General features: G+C 37.4%; 1 protein-coding gene across 2 annotated transcripts in view; it reads left to right on the top strand.

The window, feature by feature from the left end:
• Positions 1-12116, top strand: part of LOC131683202 (elongation of very long chain fatty acids protein AAEL008004-like) — a 94236-nt gene extending 82120 nt beyond the window's left edge. For both annotated transcript variants that reach the window (XM_058965038.1, XM_058965039.1), the window contains 4 exons: positions 10885-10965; positions 11061-11244; positions 11370-11485; positions 11559-12116. In XM_058965038.1, coding sequence (XP_058821021.1) covers positions 10885-10965; positions 11061-11244; positions 11370-11485; positions 11559-11801 — 624 coding nt within the window. In that variant the 3' untranslated portion in view covers positions 11802-12116. The remainder of the gene's footprint in view (positions 1-10884; positions 10966-11060; positions 11245-11369; positions 11486-11558) is intronic.
• The last annotated feature ends 5092 nt before the right edge of the window (positions 12117-17208 follow it).

Genomic DNA, 17208 nt, shown 5'->3' with positions numbered 1-17208 from the left:
CAAATAAATAATTGTTCCAATTTTGACAGTGTCGTAACTCTCCTTCCCAGTTAAGCTCAGCCGGAAATGAACTGGAATTCTGGCTGATTCCAGTTCGTATACCGACTCCAGTGACACAACCGATTCTAACTGTATCATTGGAGCCGGTATACGAACTGGAACCAGCCAGAATTCCAGCTTAATTCAGGCTGAACTTTACTGGGTTATATGTACTCAGGTCAGAACGAGAAAGGGTGTAAGTGGCGTCATCCGTTATCGAGCATTCCACCTAGTAACCCTCTCACTACCGCATGCACTGATATTTTTTCCAATGGTCGTAATGCTATCAAATTTGGCAATTTTTGTTCTTCATTATTTTGCGCGAAATGCTGCGGACTATACGACTATTTATTTGCCGCTGTTCTTAACAAGTTTAACTTATTTTGGATGTGTAAAACCTGCACAAATATCAGGTACAAAGCACGTCTTCGTAACGCCTTGGTGTCCGTTGAATCCACCATTGACACATATTGGAGGAATCACAGGTGGAAATTCGAACCAACTTTAAAACTTTGATCGACGCAGTACCAAAAACCAACCGATTCCTAGACGACGGCAATTTTGTTTTAATTCTGAACGGGAGGATCCTCGATCTTGCATTCGTAAACCACACGGATATCGCAGAGCTGCTTGAGCCTCCGACTGCTATTCTCAAAGTCCTTCCCCACCACAAACCGTTTGTCCTACGGCTAGATGTACGCACCAACACTGGAGATGATTCATTTCACTCGATTGACGAACTTGATTTAGACTTTAACCTTTGCAACTTTGACGAAATCTCCTCACTGATTACCACTGTCGACTGGACCGACTTATTGTGTTGCAATGAGCTTCTTGATGCAGTCCCATTGTTCTACAACAAAGTATATGATATCCCAAGTAACCATAAGCATTAAGCCATTGCACTATATTGGCTATACATTTGCACTAATGTTGCATTGAAACTCCATTACAGCATTAACAACGCAATAAAGCTCAATATTAGCATCAATAAAGCATAACTGCACAGCCGACATATAGCATTATCGCTTGCTCTATATGCGTATATAAAGCTGATATAACGCGTACATGCTTCAAGGATCTTTAAAGCATGTAAGCTTTACAAGTGCATTTAGTGCCAGTATAGAGCAAATAAAAATCCGATGTAATGCTATTGTAATGCTGTGGGTTTATTTGTTATGCAACTCTTCTTGAAGATTATATTCGGCATATTTCATTTCAATCGAACATATGCAATGTAGTCCAGGGAGAAAACGCAGCACACTTACCGTAAAAAACGAGGCAATGTACCTCAGTTCGAGACTCACTAAAGGGTGTGAGAACCAAAACCCATTAAGGATATTCATTACAATGCATTAGATGAGTCAATTACGGTTTTAAGCAGAACATTTTATTTTAAAATTTTTCGTTTTTGCTCATCATACCGAAAGGAAACATACGAAATGGTTTTAAAACCATGGCGGACAATGACAGCAAACTGAAGCTTTTTAATAGCATTAGTAGTGCCAATATTAGGCTTTCAAATTTGAAATTTGTACGCTGGTGCTATATAATAGCATTAGTGCTGCAGAAACCAGCTTTCAATCTCTGCACAGTAATAGCACTATATTCCGCCTTTTCTCGCATAATACCAGCATTATATCAGTATTTAGGGCTTCACGGCTCTTTAAGACAGCTTTATATGTGGATCTAAAGCAGATATTAGGATACGTTATAATGCTCATTGGTTACTTGGGATACTCACCCAAAGGGTTCAACTGAAACGAGCAAATAGGGGGATGGATTTCAAATATCCATGGTGGAACGCTGAAATTCGCCGTTTGCGTAGTGCCCTGCGAAAACAACGCAAGCGTGCGTGAATAATTTAAACAACGAATTACATACATACATACAATAATTTAAACAACGAATTACATACATACAACGATTTTTCTGTTCAGTGCGTGTGTGTGCGCGGAATTCCCGAATATTCAAATATTTGAATAGAGGAATTTCGGGAGAGATGCCGCGTCGGGTGAGATGCCGCACTCTCTATATCTCGTCACTTTTATACGTTAATATGATATTGTGAGTTTTACTTTCGAAGAATTACGATACTGAAAATGTAAAACAATTCTTATTATTAACTCATGAAAATTTATTTAATGATTAAGTGCGTCCAGTTGCATCACGGAGCGCCGAAAATTTTTTAGCACCGCATTAAAATTTCATGTTTTGTAAATTGTTCGATTTTTTTTTGTATGTCATGCATCGGTTGAATAGCTGGAACCTTTTATAAGGCATTCTGATCATGAGCATGATCATCCATAATTTCGGAGGAAAATGTCGTCGTGCGACATCTCTCCCCTACAATTGGGATAGATGCCGCATAAAAATTGCGGGTGAGATGCTGCACTAGATGGCAGAGGATACGTAGCTAAAATGTATTTTTTCACCTCGGAATGCCATTAAATGATCATTTGCGTCAAGTTCAATAAGGTATATCCACAAGCTAACCTAACATAAGAATTCAAGTCTATTTATCTATATATTTAAACGGGCGATATGTATCTAAGTATTAGTTACTTCGGTTTATTCTTTAAAGTTTCAGGCACTAATTTTCGTGAACGCATTGATTTGTAGTGATGTCAATATTGGAATAAAAATGAAAATTTCAACGAATTGATGCTTTTTCAAAATAAATTTTTCAAGATCAAACCTAAGTAATATAAATCATTGTTGAAGAAACAGCCATAAACTGCTTTTAAGGAACACGTATCAACACATAGATATATATATATATATATATATATATATATATATATATATATATATATATATATATATATATATATATATATATATATATATATATATATATATATATATATATATATATATATATATATATATATATATATATATATATATATATATATATATATATATATATATATATATATATATATATATATATTGCTCGTAGAAACATATAAATAAATAGTACCCTTAATTCAGTTACTCCAACTTAAAACATTTTTAAAATGTTGAATAAAAAAATGTTTCTAGAAATGGTAGTACCCCCTTAAGAAAAGTAAAGGAGCTAGCCGATTCATAGGTGTAATCAAACTTCATGCAACTCAGCTGAAGACACCTAATCACAAAAACATCAACAAGAGCTAAAGCTACTTTCGTTCACCATTTTTCAGTTTGTGACCACGGTGCGGCGTCTCAACCGCACATGCGGCATCTCTTCCGCAATGATCTTTTTTAAATGTTCGTGGAAACTTGATAAATTTTGGTTCCCCCTGTGAGCCTGTCATTTTTTGGCCCAATGTACCTCAATTTCCGGATTTGTCAGCAGTTGCCAAAGTTGCCCACAAAATCAAAACTAGTACGGGATTTTTCCACTAGGAGGCGAACTTTGAACTAATTTCGAAATGGTGAATGTCACTAAGGGTGAGTGTATTCCGAAGATACGCTCACAAAATTTTTATATGGCGTCCTTTAATCTTATTCAACTAAAAAAATTATTTTAAAATTATATGAAAGTTATAATACCCTGTGGAACATCTGTGCAACATTTAATTCGGACCTAGTAAGAGTTCTTGAGCTAGAAAATGAAAGCTTGTCAACCGATTTGCAAAAACATTTTTTTTCTGAAAGCCTGATCCATTGCGCACATTTTTTTCTCTGATGGCTTTTAGCTATATCTTTTTTATTCAGTTCGTTTATTTAATAGGCACAAATGCGTTAGCTTGGCAGTGCCAAATTCTTTTTTTACATTTTAAATGTCTTAAATCTAAAAGGCTAGAGTGCACAAATATTTTTTAATATTGATAGGAACATTTTTTATAACTATCTTAAACTAAAAATACGATTCGATATACAACATTGAACAATAATTATTAAAGGATATGGGCTAGATTAGAATATTTGTCGATTTAATAAAAAGGTAGATGAGAGACATATAGGGAAAATCGCGACACGCCAGGATATCACGAACTGGAACATCGGGTGGTCTACCTCGGACCCGGAGGGAATCCTTTAACTGCGATCTAGCGCCACAATACACGCCCAGACAACGTGATCGATGACGTGATAACCTTCATTACAAGCGCACCGACTACTCTCTGTGAGCCCAATACGTCGCAAATGCGCATCCAATGTGTAGTGATTGGACATAAGCCGGGACATTACACGTATGAAATCCCGACCCACATTCACCCCCCTGAACCAAGGCTTCGTTGATACCTTCGGGATAATCGAATATAGCCATCGTCCAAGTTCACCATTGCTCCACGAGTTTTGCCAACTGTCGAGTGTATTCTGATGAAAAATACTGAAAAATTCGTTGAAGCAAACTGGTCTTTCGTAGATGTCACCTTGTAATGCGCCCACCTTTGCGAAAGAGTCGGCCTTTTCATTGGCCGGAATAGAGCAATGAGAGGGGACCCAAACAAAGGTAATCTGGTAAGATTTTTCAGATAACTTGCTCAGAGACTCCCGTATCTTCCCCAGAAAATACGGGAATTGTTTTTTAGGCTTCACCGCACGAAGAGCCTCGATAGAGCTGAGGCTGTCCGAAATGATGAAGTAGTGATCTTTGGGCAGAGTCTCGATGATGCCAAGGGTGTACTGAATAGCAACTAATTCTGCGACGTAAACTGAAGCGGAATCATTGGGATTGAATGAAGCGGTGATAGTATTACTGAAGATACCGAAGCCAGTGGACCCATCGAGATTTGATCCGTCAGTGTAGAACATTTTGTCACAGTCGACTTCTCGGAATTTATCATAAAATTATTGGGGATCACTTGCGGGCGTATATGATCCGGGATTCCACGAATCTCTTCCTTCATAGATGTGTCGAAGAACACAGTAGAATCAGAAGTATCTAGGAAACGGACACGGTTGGGATTGTACGAAGAAGGATTGAAGCTCTGTGCCATGAAGTCAAAGTACAAGGACATAAATCGGGTTTGAGAATTAAGCTCGAAGAGCCTCTCGAAGTTTTCAATCACCAACGGGTTCAGAATGTCGCATCGGGTGAGCAATGGATATGAGAGTTCACAAAATCTACTTTTTAGCGGGAGAACGCCCGAAAGTACTTCGAGACTCAGGTCCGAATTACCCCAAGCCTGGTCCAATGAGGACCACACGTTTTTTCGCAACAGAAGTAAAAAACTCATTCAAATATGTTTCAGTATTCAAATGTGTTTCAGTATAATTTAAATAGCTTTTAAGAAAATTTCGAATCAAATTGTACTAAATGAATTGATCGGAATTCTAGTCTGGTTCGAAGTAAATTATTTGTTATCCTCGTATGCGTTTACTAAAGTGCGTTGGTAAACTAGCCTGCGGAGATACATGAACTGCTTTGCTTTCATTATTCCTCCCTTTATCTGATGTCGATCGCGCCTTTTTGGTTTATGCGCTGACGCCTCTTTCTCGGCCAGGGTAGTAACGAAAACATCATTAGTCAAAATAGCTTTGTGATTTCCTATCACGACACGGATCATTTTTCCACGGCGATGCTCCTGGAATCGGCCTAATGTCCAACAACGTGCCATCTAAATGCATTGATTCAACTTCGGGCAGTTGACGTGGTTCCGGTCTGCCTGTGACTGAAGGTATGGTAGATAGTCAGCATCTTGAAATACATCAGCATCATGCGGCCAAATTCCGAACTTTGTAAATTCACTTTTAATATTTCACTCCGTAGCTCCAAGTTACTCCTGGTGATAATTTGAGGAAGTTCGAAGATTGTCATCGGTCGACCGGGATTCATTAACATCCAATTCGAACAATGAGCGTTAAGAGCAAATTTGAATGGATTGAATACAGAGACATCCAATGGTTGTAATCGATGGCTGCAACGTGCGGGGAGCAGTGCGGTAAAATATCAATTTCAAACGAAAATATTCGTTTCAAGTGAAACTGCGATTCTTTCACTATAAGCGTACCACCACTATATCAGTTGAGTTCTGCTGCCGTCTTCGTTTGAGTCACTCAGAGTTTACTGTCAATCGAATAACAGGTTCTGGTCATTTGACGCTTTTGCCACTATAGTTTCTATTGGAAACCAACCTTACATTAGCACGGTCTCAGCTAATGGAAGTGAACCATGCCAATGAACCACCACACAAATGAATATGAATGAACACTCACTGACAGGAAAATAACTCCGACCAAGATAAAAAATACAAACAGGGTAAAGGCTATGATAAGACGAGACAACTCTAGACGGATACAGGTAGGAACATTTTTTGTCTATATGAGTGAGCTTGTCATTTTTTTCGATGAAGCTGTTAAATCAGGAGGATATGAAAAAGAAAAGAATAAACAAATGACGTAGTGGGCTTTTCTGTTAATATAAGTTTTGTTTTGGTTTGTTAATAATTGTTTTCTATTATTAGTTTCGAGATAAAAAGTGTCCCAAGTAATCGAATCAGAAGATCCGAAGACTTTTCTCTCTTTTCATCGTGTACCAAAGAATAGGGATGCTCGTCCGGATGTTTTTGTTTACTACCACGGACCCGGCGGCCATGCCTAATTTTACTAGTATAAAACAAATACACTCAAAAATGACAAATGTTCCGAACCATTCTTTCTCTTCATCTTGGAGCAGTTGTCTCAGTATTTTTAGTTTGCTTGCCTCTCTTGTACCCTGCTGAATAATTGTTTACCGATGACTGTATGCAGCTAGCGAGTTTGGCAGTGCAGCCAATTTCTTTGTCATACTTAGATATATTGCCACAATACACATAATAATTACCGTGTTATTAACTAACATTTCGCCCAAATGTATCTGGAACTAATCAATCCAACATTTTTATCCAATACTACATGATTCTAGCAAATTTGGCCAGCATAACAGAATCAAATTTGCAACAAAAATTGAAACAGAGATGGACGTACTACCAAAATACAGAAATATACAGAAATCGTACTACTAGTTGCCTTGTCTTGTCTTAGGAGTAAACGGTCGAGCTCGTTAAAGGTCCAAGATGATAGAAAATGGAAATCGATGGTAAAAATTATTTTAAATGAAGGCGCAGTTGCTTGTGTGGTAAGCGTGACAGCCACCCATCCCAGTTAGTCTGGGTTCAATCCCAGTCGAGGTCGTTGAGATTTTTTTGAGGTGAAAAATCTTCTTTCGAAAGGGAAGTAAAGCCGTTGGTTCCCGGTTCATGAGTTGATGGGTCGATATCTAGTTACTAACAAATATCCTCCTCCCGTGATACTTGTGGAGTGCGCAGTAGTATATACGGCTTCTAGCAAAAGCAAGTATCGGCCTAACGTTCCTTCCGCGATCTCTCCGTTCGGACCTGGCCAGCGCCAGTTTTGATCAATAGACACTGTAGGATTACCAGGAGTTGCACATTGAAAGATGTTTCCCTAATCCCAAGCATAATTATCTACTGATTCCCTGTGTAACTTCAGCTAGTCCAGATCAATAACGGAGTAGCAGCCAGGGGGTGGTCGCACAAGGTCAAGCTTAAGCTCAAGCTCGATGGTTGAAGTCATTTTAAAATGAGGGCAACATGGACACTAGGGTGGCACGAGGATGTATGAAAAAAATTGAATACCGCAGAACCAAGTTAGAAAAACTCGTAATCCTTCAACGAACTCCTATGTTAAATCTGAATCAAATCTGTTGGAGCATGTTTTAGCACAAATGATTCTAAGTATGTATGGAGTTTACTATGAGAAAATAATACATTTTCATTAAATTCATAAATATACCGCCTGGGGCTCCTGAAAAATATATTGTATAATACATTCTATAGATTCAGTCAAGTAGAACAACTTCTTCTAAAGACAGTTCATAGCTATGACAACTGGTTCATGAGTTATTGCAAAATTAAACTTTCGTTACCCTGAAAGTTATGAAAATAGTGCTGTCTCTGGCTACCCGGCGAGCTGAACCTTCAATCAAGTGAACCTTGACGTATTTGTTGTGGTCACGTTTTACTGTTGGTGTAAAGTGGAAATATAGTCCAGATGGTATCATCCGAAATATGTGATCTAAAGGACTTGGGATCGATTTGTAACAGAATTATTTTAATGTATTTTTTGTGTGCTATAATATACTTTTAGCAAATTAAAACTGAAATGAGACTGAAGCGGGAAAGATTCCCATTGTTTTGAAGCTCAACTGATGTTCACCACATCGCTGTGGAGCTGAAACTGGAATTGCTAAAGAGTGCCCCATAAACTGAAGGTAGGTTAATTAAGTAAGCCGGGCAATATCTGGCACTATGCGCCAGATTGTAACCAAAAATTTTGAACGAATCATCCACGGATTGAGATTGGAGTATCATCGTAAATATAACGCTAGAACATAACTTTGCTAAAATAAAATAACACGTCAGAAATAACGGTTATGATCTCCCTTACTACTTCATTTGAAACTAACAATTCTACATAATAACGTTCCCGCTTTACATGCAGCAAAAAAAATTAAAAATTTAGAACCGAACTCATGTCTTTCAGATTGTCTATTTATGACGCTCGCATCTGAACTATAAAACCGCCTATGTTGATAGCTGACTAATTCGGTTTATGACTAGCATATCACGGTTAACTTGATTGAGGTATCAACCAGAGTATCCAGATAAATTCAATTTTCACCAACTATGTAGACACTTACGTATTGTATAAAGAATAACTTTTTAACCAGAAGTCGCAGCCTGTTACACTCTTCGGGGAATTTGTGTAACTTTAAACCATTTGTGCTAAAATATAGTGCAACCTATCAAATCAACATTTTGCATGGTTGATTGCGATCGTATAGCGAGTAGTTTTAGATCGGTTCTACTGAATTCTAAAATTTGTGCCACCCTAATGGACACCTTTTAAAAGGAGGTGAGGTTATTTTAAAATCTAAGATTGCGGCCTTTGGTTACCAAGAAACAGTGAAAACCACTATCAATATATATATATATATATATATATATATATATATATATATATATATATATATATATATATATATATATATATATATATATATATATATATATATATATATATATATATATATATATATATATATATATATATATATATATATATATATATATATATATATATATATATATATATATATATATATATATATATATATATATATATATATATATATATATATATATATATATATATATATATATATATATATATATATATATATATATATATATATATATATATATATATATATATATATATATATATATATATATATATATATATATATATATATATATATATATATATATATATATATATATATATATATATATATATATATATATATATATATATATATATATATATATATATATATATATATATATATATATATATATATATATATATATATATATATATATATATATATATATATATATATATATATATATATATATATATATATATATATATATATATATATATATATATATATATATATATATATACTATATATATATATATATATATATATATATATATATTTTCAAAACTTCTTAAATTCGCAGATTTCAGACGGAAAATAATAAATCTAGTAATAACAGCTTGTTGGAACTGGTTGCAATGAAAAACGTTATTTGGTAGTATTTTCATCTCTATTATATTTGTGTTACAAATTTGATTCTGATGAATAGGCTGTTATGCTGGCCAAATTTGCTAGAAACATGTAGTATGTGATAAAAATGTTAGATTGATTAGTACTAGATAAATTTTGGCGAAATGTGTGTTAATAAAACGGTCATTATTATGTGTATTATAGCAACATATCTAAATATGACAAAGAAATTGGCTGCACTGCCAACCTCGCTAGTTGCATGCCATACTTGTAGAAACGAATAAAAAAAATTACGTGTTAATCGTACCTTTTACTTATTTTATTGATAAATACATCAGAATAAAATGTACAAAATTTTCTCTCCAAACGTTTCTGATGTAGTCAGGATACTTGGATACTGCGTAGTTAATGAAAATTGTCAAGAAATGTCCGGTTCGCGATGACAGTAAACTGCTGGTTCGCGATGGGCACTCACTTTTTCCACATTGCACATCCTGTCCCAGGTTTCCCTTGGTGTCAAAACTACTACTTCAGTCAACAACTCTAGCAAAGGAACTGCACTTCTAAACGGTCGCAATCTTGAGAAGTGTCAAGCCAATATTTTCGATTATGCCCATATGAGCCTGCCTAGTTCTAGTTTTCCGTTCTAAGTTTATAACTGATTCGCTCTAGAATACCTATCCGTCTTTCAATTTCATTGCTTTCGTTTCTCTTAGTCTCAAATTTGCCGAAAATAGCCAACAAAATCGGTACAGTAGAACCTTGCGGCAATTAAAACATAGTAACAATCTTGAGAATTTGAAATCATCATTGTGCTAGTGGCAGAATCTCAAACTATTCGATGTACCACTTCGTAGATTTTCATCTCTTGAGAAACTGTACCGAAGACTCCGTTCTGCCAATAAATGAGGAACTCGAGATGTAGTAGCCCAAAAATAACATGCTTACTGTCACCGCCTAGTGGAAGAATCTCAAACTAGTTTGCAAACCACCTCGTAGGTGTTGATCTCCTGAACAACATTGCTGAAGACACAATGCACAGATCTGTCGAAAAACCAGAAACTTGAGATAGATATCAACCTTGCAATTTCATAGTATTCATTTCTCTTATTCTTTAATTGGCCGGAAATAGCCAACAAAATCGATACAACCAATTATTTTTAGTCTTTGGGAGGGGGTTAACCGCACCCCCAGACTGCTACTTCCAATATCATAATTTTACTAACACGAAACCTGTTGATCCAACAACATTTTTTTCTCTATTTCCCCAGGGTCTTGACGGAGCATGGCTGCGACACTACAGCTGGCGGTGTCAACCGGTGGATTGGACAGAATCACCCCCTGCAATGCGGGTAATGTTAACATCATCTTTGCGCCATTGATTCAATTTATATACAGATTAACAACTTGTACTTGTTTCCATCTCCCCTTCCAAAAATCCGCAAAGGTTGCCCGAGGATGCTACGTGTACTTCCTGGCCAAACTTTCCGAACTGCTAGACACCGTATTCTTCACACTGCGGAAAAAAGACAAACAGATTAGCTTCCTGCATTTGTACCACCACACGGTGATGCCGATGATCTCCTGGGGTGCCACCAAGTATTACCCCGGAGGACACGGAACGTTCATAGGTTTGATTATACATTTTCGACTCGGAACATTCTCAATTAGTTGATTGAGAATGTTCCGGATATTTTTACATGTTGAGAGCACATGTCAGAGTCCGGTGTTCTTTTCTCTTTCTACTATTTCACAGGAGTAATCAACTCATTCGTTCATATTGTGATGTACAGCTATTACATGATGGCTGCCATGGGTCCACAGTTCCACAAGTATCTGTGGTGGAAGAAATACATCACCGATCTGCAGATGGTCAGCGATCTCGCCCAGAAAACATACAAACCTTTAATTTATGCATTTATTATTCCATTTCACCCACACACAGATCCAGTTCGGAATGGCCTTCATGCACTCCGCCCAGCTGCTGTGGACTGATTGTGGATATCCTCGCTGGTCGGTGTGCTTCACCCTGCCAAATGCAATCTTCTTCTACATGTTGTTCAACGATTTCTACAAAAACACCTACGGAGTCAGGCGTGCTGCCCGGTTGGCCGCTGCAAAACGCAAAGCGGAAGAGGAAAGAGTGTTGCGGGAGATCCACGGAAAACCCGCCGATAAAGAGCTGTAGGCTCCCTGGACTGGTCCAATGGATACCACCAAATTTCACCACCGTAGTTTAATCACATTCCCTACCCCCTCAACCACTTCGCCATCAGTCTGTCTCAGTCTTCAAGGAGAAAATTCATTCCCTGTTCGTAGAACAAAGTTCATATTTGCTCATTACCAGATCTACTCATAGGTTAGTGCAAAGTTGTGTGAGAGAACCTTCGTTTTGTAAGGGCGTTTCCTAGGTATGTAAGATAATTTTAGTCAGTCTAGTTGAATGAAAGTGTAGAAATGTTTTACCAACTAGAAATAAAAGCGACAAGTATTAGAACGACGACAGACGAAGTTATTCTCTTGTTCACAAGCCCCATGAAGATCCAGCCAGCAGAACCACCACCAGTTAAAGTTCCGCATTTTGTGTCGTATACTCCAATAACATTCCTAAACTAAAGCCCACACTAAACTGGTTCTGTGAATCTCATTAAGTACATTGACCGTTTTTGGTGGGATTTGCTAATTTTACTGAACAGGATAGGCATCCCGCGGAGAACGAGTTCTGTCTTTTCGCTCCGGAATGGTCCCGCGTCGCAACCAATTCAATTTATTTATAACCAAAAGATTTACACATTCTCAAATCTCTGCGACTCAGTTGGTTGCCCCAAGACGGGCAGATCGGCGAGCATCGCGAACGTGCAAACACTGTGACCATGGCATCAATAAGAAATATGAAAGAATCGCGTGTATTTTTAATGGCCGGACCTCAATCGGCATTCATCTGTTACGGCAAGCGACGACGACGACGGCGTCGAATTCGATGACAAATCCCTCGGCCCGCTTGGCTGCTAGTCTGAAATATTGAGGGTAAGTCGAACTGGCAATATAGCATCGCCTATGACGGGCGAAGTTCATTCAACAGGCCAAAGGTATAGCGAATGGTGGAACTAATTGACAACTACGGAGTGAGTTTATTACTACCGTAGAAAGCATGCATGCCGATCACTATGAAGCTTCGACTCTTGCGGTGGAATTCACTATATTATTTTTATAACACCATTATTAAGTAGTTGGATTTAGTTCAATGCAAGTTCACAATTTATTTTCCCACAATATTTGAAATTTTTAAATTAGTTTCAAGCTCAACGAGATCAAAAACCTTCAGAGCGTAGTATAGCTTTCACACTTTTCTATCCCAACACCTACTAGCAATTCAGAAAGACCCAACCATGGATTGCAAAGAAACTGAAAAGCCGTTGCCTGCAATCCATCATAGTCACTATATCAGACCATTAGAAGGATGCAGTGATTGTGCTGCACCATCAAAGGTAGGTAGGTACTCGTCGAAACAGGAACCTTCTCTCTTCAATGAAAATTGATTATGTTTGCACGGTCATCGCACGGTGGGACAACGGTGAATTGTATCAGGTTAAAATTACTAAAGCCAAGGATCTCACTTATTACATTTGATTTATTTGATTCTCAAAATCTCCCTTTATATTGTAACAAATAATAAAGTATGCTCAGATTCCAAATTTCACTTCATTTGGAGAATTTTTAACGCCCGCCTACTTCGGTTGAAGTTTTCGTCATTGCACTATGGGAAAATAGGTGGGCAATACATTAAATGCTATTTTTGAAGTCAAACTCGGAAAACTAAAATTTATATCTTTTCTTAAAGGAAATAGCTTCTGTATTTGTGTAAAAATCTACTTGCTTCTGTAAAAGTATGGACGGTTGAGTTTTAGGATATTTTGTTCACGATATCCCCCATTTTAAATAACACTTCTTCGCAATCATACATTTTTTTGCCGTTGGTACGTTACTCACGTTATTTATTTCGATTATAGAAGTTTTAACCTTAGGGTCATTCGTCTCTTTTATCGGGTTAGAAAAATCTCCTTACAAATACCTCTAACTCTATTTTCGGGGTTGGGGCCAGAGTTAAAAATAGTTGAAGCTCTTTTTTGAAGGTTAGATTTAATATCATACAATAATATTCATTTCACTAAATATGTTATCAAAAGTTGGTAAAGCACCTAAAACAATATTCATTATCGCTTTAATTGTGCCAGGGCCTAGTTTGATGCGTTTGATTCGTTTTTGCATGTTCCCTTCGTGCAACATTCGGAGATGAATGAATACCTGCACTGAATGAAAGACGCCTGACGTTTTCGTTAGCGTTACTGAATATTGAAGATAAATGCGGCTGAAAATGGTCAATTTTCATTCGATGTTTTTGAATATTTGTAACTCTGGTTAGGACACGAGCCCAGGGGAACTGCGTACAAGGCAATCGATTTAACAACTACACTATGCCTTCCCCTCTTTGTGACCTTGATCAGAATACGAGAAGCTGGAGTCCTAAAGCATGTACTCATTCATATCAAATTAAATCATTTTGTCATTTACATATATTAAATCATTCTTCAATAATTTTTCATCAAATATACCCTGTTGAACGCGGGATTCTTAGAAACAAAATTGAAGTAGATTCGTTATCGGCAAAATTTGATTAGTTTTTTTTTTGATAAGCAGCCTCGAAACCACATTTTTCATGAAATGCCCGAATACGTCAATACGTATTTTACCTGAAACGATGTGCTGTTTAACTGTTTTTACAAGCATCTTTAAAGCATATATGTATTACATACGCATTTAGTGAACATATACAATACAGCTTAGGCAACAGAAGCAGCTCGTCGTGAAGGGCGAGGCAAAGTTCGAGACTTGCCAGGTCCAGGCGCAGAAAATTCTCAATGGTAGGGTTTGAATTTTTTTCGTTCCTTATATAAGGAAGATAAAGAATCCCCCAAACTTTGAAGCTTTTTTCCGAATCCCGGAAGGCTGAGTCTTGTGTCGACTTGGCTCAACAAATTCGGACTATGTTTGTTATCGAGAAGCAATCTTGATCGCACACCACCGCCTACTTGTTAATGGTAGTTCGGGTTCTTACTGTCGTGGTTTGTAGTAAGCCATTTTATTTGCATCCTAATTTGGTCCAGTAGGAATTTCAGAATAACTTTTGGGAGATATTCAGAAACTCCGATTTGGCCCACATAATTTGCTTCGCTATATTCCACTTCCTTTCAATCTATTTCCTCGTGATGTAGAACTCAAAAGAATTTATAACCTCTTCTGGTGCGAATTTATTCGGAGTTCCAACTGTAACGCTTATCGTACGTATAGCTCCGAAATGGCCATCTTCGAATTTTCTTAAAGTAAAATACAGTTCATACTCTGTAATTCCTCGACCAACAAGATCTTTGACAATCACATGATAGAAAATTTCTCAGCTACCTTGCAGGTTTGAAGTGAAAGTTTGATAAAAAGGATGTTGGCCTAACAACACTTCTTAACTTGTAAGGCAGATTGTGACACCAGTTCCTGATCAGAGCAATGTACCACCAAGAGTCAAAAAATTAAAGGATATCACAGCAATGGCAAATAAGATTTTAGGACTATATACTTGCATATGGTTTGCTTGAAAGAAACACGGGTGGGTTTTGAGCAGTTGAACGCTATCTAGGCAGTTTTTGGCTGGGCAGATGTTTTCGCTTGTCATCAGGAGCAATAAATACCGGTAAAAATTCGGTCGATTCCTAATTTTCATACTTCTGTTCAGAGCCACGAGTGTCTTTAATAGTTATACTTTCAGTGAAATTCGACCAGTTTATAAGAACTTTACTTCACGTTCTCGAGCAAAAAACTACCAAACTAGGGTAGACGTGCCCTTATTCATCTCATTAGTCACGATGTCACACTATTTCGCTGATAGCTCAGCCCTCACTGGTTGGATTGCTCTTAAATAGGCATCAACATCTTTGCTTCGTTCTTAAGAAGCAGATCAGTAAAAAATCTGGCTTGGAAAATGTAAATTACTCGCGTTAGAGCGAAGCGAAAAGTCGAGTACAACGCACCCTTATTCATCCTATCATTTGAGCTAATGCGTTGAATAGAGATAGCAGACACTGCTCTAACTAATGTGTTCAAATGGGTGGGATGAATAGAGGTGCTAAGATGAATTAGGGCACAGTAACCCTATATCCGTAATGCTTTATTGGGCTGATGATCTATTGGCTCATACCTTTAAAATGACGTTTCAATATATTTATATATTAAAAATCACAATTTGCAATTAACCAAGAGGAAAGCCTATGACAAAACATGAAAATCTTTTTCCATATTTTCTGCGAAAAAGCTTTGACAAAGTTTTGGTGGCTTAGTAGAAAGGTTTAGCGGAAGTCTATTTAACCCCTTTCACGTATTTACTTAACTCAATATTCTTGAAAATATGAAAATAATCCATTTGAAAACTGACGAAAAATTAACACCATTTGTTTACATTTGCATCACCCACAGGCACAACTTTTGTAGATGGAGACACCGTACCTTCGATGACACGAATTAAATCAGAGTGTACAATTTTTGATTGGAGACACCTCTAAATCATGTCCAAATGAAGTCATTTTTGGCGAAACTTCTTAAATTCGCACGTGGAACAAAAATCTGAGCTGATCCATGTATATTTCGAAACTTTTTCAAAATGTGGAGACGTCTAGGCAACATAAAGAAGTGGAAATCGTTACGAATCAGGCTTATGGGGTTTTTCATTAAAAACCCCGGGACAGGTGTTGCATTTTCTAGCAAAATAACAGGAACTGGACGTATTTCATTCGCACTTCTGCTGGAAAGTGCAAAACCAGTGTTATTCACGGCCCCCCGGTATTTTTGAATAAAAAACGACATTATTTTTTTTATTCGTTTACAGATATACCTCTGTAAGAACTTATACCTGACACAAATGTTCCGTTGTTAGATAATTATGCTTGGGAATAGCGAAACATCTTTCAATGTGCAACTCCTGGTACTCCTAAAGTATTGATCAATACCGGCGCCGGCCAGGCCCGAACGCAAATCGCGGAAGGAAAGGAAAGGAATGGTTAGTCCGATACTTGCTTTTGCTAGAGGCCGTATATACTACTGCGCACTCCACAAGTATCACAGGAGGAGGATATTTTTGTTAGTAAGAGTTTAGAAGTTGGATCACTTCTTCTTTACCGACGCCGAAGAGGTGACTTCACTATCTGGACTAGATATCGATCCACAAAAACTCATAGACCGGGGACCAACGGCTTTACTTCCCTTCGGAAGGAAGACGTGACCACAGATTTTTTCACCTCAGAAAAATCTCAACGACCTCGGCTGGAATTGAACCCAGGCAAATTGGAATGAGTGGCGGTCATGCTTACCACTCAACCACCGGCGCCGTCTAACTGCTCTCAAGCTCTATTCGTCTCGGACTTACTCTCTGCCAGAGTGGATTGCCCTACAATCCTCGGACGTCTAGATCTTCAAGCCCGCGTTCGAGCTCTACGTAATAACTCTCTTCTGCGAGTTCCGTTCAGGAGAACCAACTTGGGTTACCAGAGCGC

The sequence above is a fragment of the Topomyia yanbarensis genome, chromosome 2 (assembly GCF_030247195.1).
Source record: "Topomyia yanbarensis strain Yona2022 chromosome 2, ASM3024719v1, whole genome shotgun sequence".
In the NCBI taxonomy this organism is placed as follows: Eukaryota; Metazoa; Arthropoda; class Insecta; order Diptera; family Culicidae; genus Topomyia; species Topomyia yanbarensis.
Note: the sequence above shows the minus strand (reverse complement) of the source record. Positions and strands in the feature narration are given on the sequence as shown.